Source organism: Penaeus monodon, chromosome 31, assembly GCF_015228065.2.
Source record: "Penaeus monodon isolate SGIC_2016 chromosome 31, NSTDA_Pmon_1, whole genome shotgun sequence".
NCBI classification, from domain to species: domain Eukaryota; kingdom Metazoa; phylum Arthropoda; class Malacostraca; order Decapoda; family Penaeidae; genus Penaeus; species Penaeus monodon.
The window spans coordinates 35,620,018-35,620,753 of NC_051416.1; the positions used below are offsets into that span (position 1 = coordinate 35,620,018).

Below are 736 nucleotides of genomic sequence, written 5' to 3' on the forward strand. Positions count from 1 at the left end.
TGGTACAAGTTAATTGAGGATGATTAAAATGGTCAACCTTATTTGAGTGTGTTTACATACATATAAACCTTGCCAGAAATTACAACTACCGAGTGACGAGCAGTTGTTTTTCCTAGTTTTGAAGACGCGGTATGCTTGTGTTAACCTCCCAAGAGAGGTAAATTATGTTCTCTCTAATTCGGAGTAAAATTGTCACTGCATGCTATTTGCTAATATTCTACTGCTCACTCTTTGTGATCAGGAAAACTCAAATTGTCGGCTGCCAAAGGTTGCATATGAATATAGTTATTGAATATTGTTACATTTCATGTTTTTATCTTTACAACACTTAAGTGATTTTGTTGCTCAAGAAAAATAATTTTACAGGTGATGAGATGTTCACTGACACCTATAAGTATGAGGAGGTGGATGATGCCTTCTACATGGTAATTGGAAAAAATATTACTGTTACTGAAGATAACATTGAGCTGGAGGGAGCCAATCCATCAGCTGAAGAGGCAGATGAAGGCACTGACACTACTAGTCAGTCTGGTGTTGATGTAGTTATATATATGCGTCTGCAGGAAACCGGCTTCCAAGTCAAGAAGGATTATCTTGCATACATGAAAGAATACCTAAAGAAGTGAGTTTAAGATGAACAGCTGTTTTAAAGATAGATGATGAGAATTATCTAAGTTTACATATTTCTTATATTATTATTTTAAGGTGCATTATAATTTATTATAATTTATGTAAA

General features: G+C 34.2%; 1 protein-coding gene across 1 annotated transcript in view; it reads left to right on the forward strand.

The window, feature by feature from the left end:
* LOC119593195 (translationally-controlled tumor protein homolog) overlaps window positions 1-736 on the forward strand; it is a 15,632-nt gene that overhangs the window by 12,921 nt on the left and 1,975 nt on the right. Inside the window, exon 2 of the mRNA XM_037942176.1 lies at window positions 367-622. Coding sequence (XP_037798104.1) covers window positions 367-622 — 256 coding nt within the window. The remainder of the gene's footprint in view (window positions 1-366; window positions 623-736) is intronic.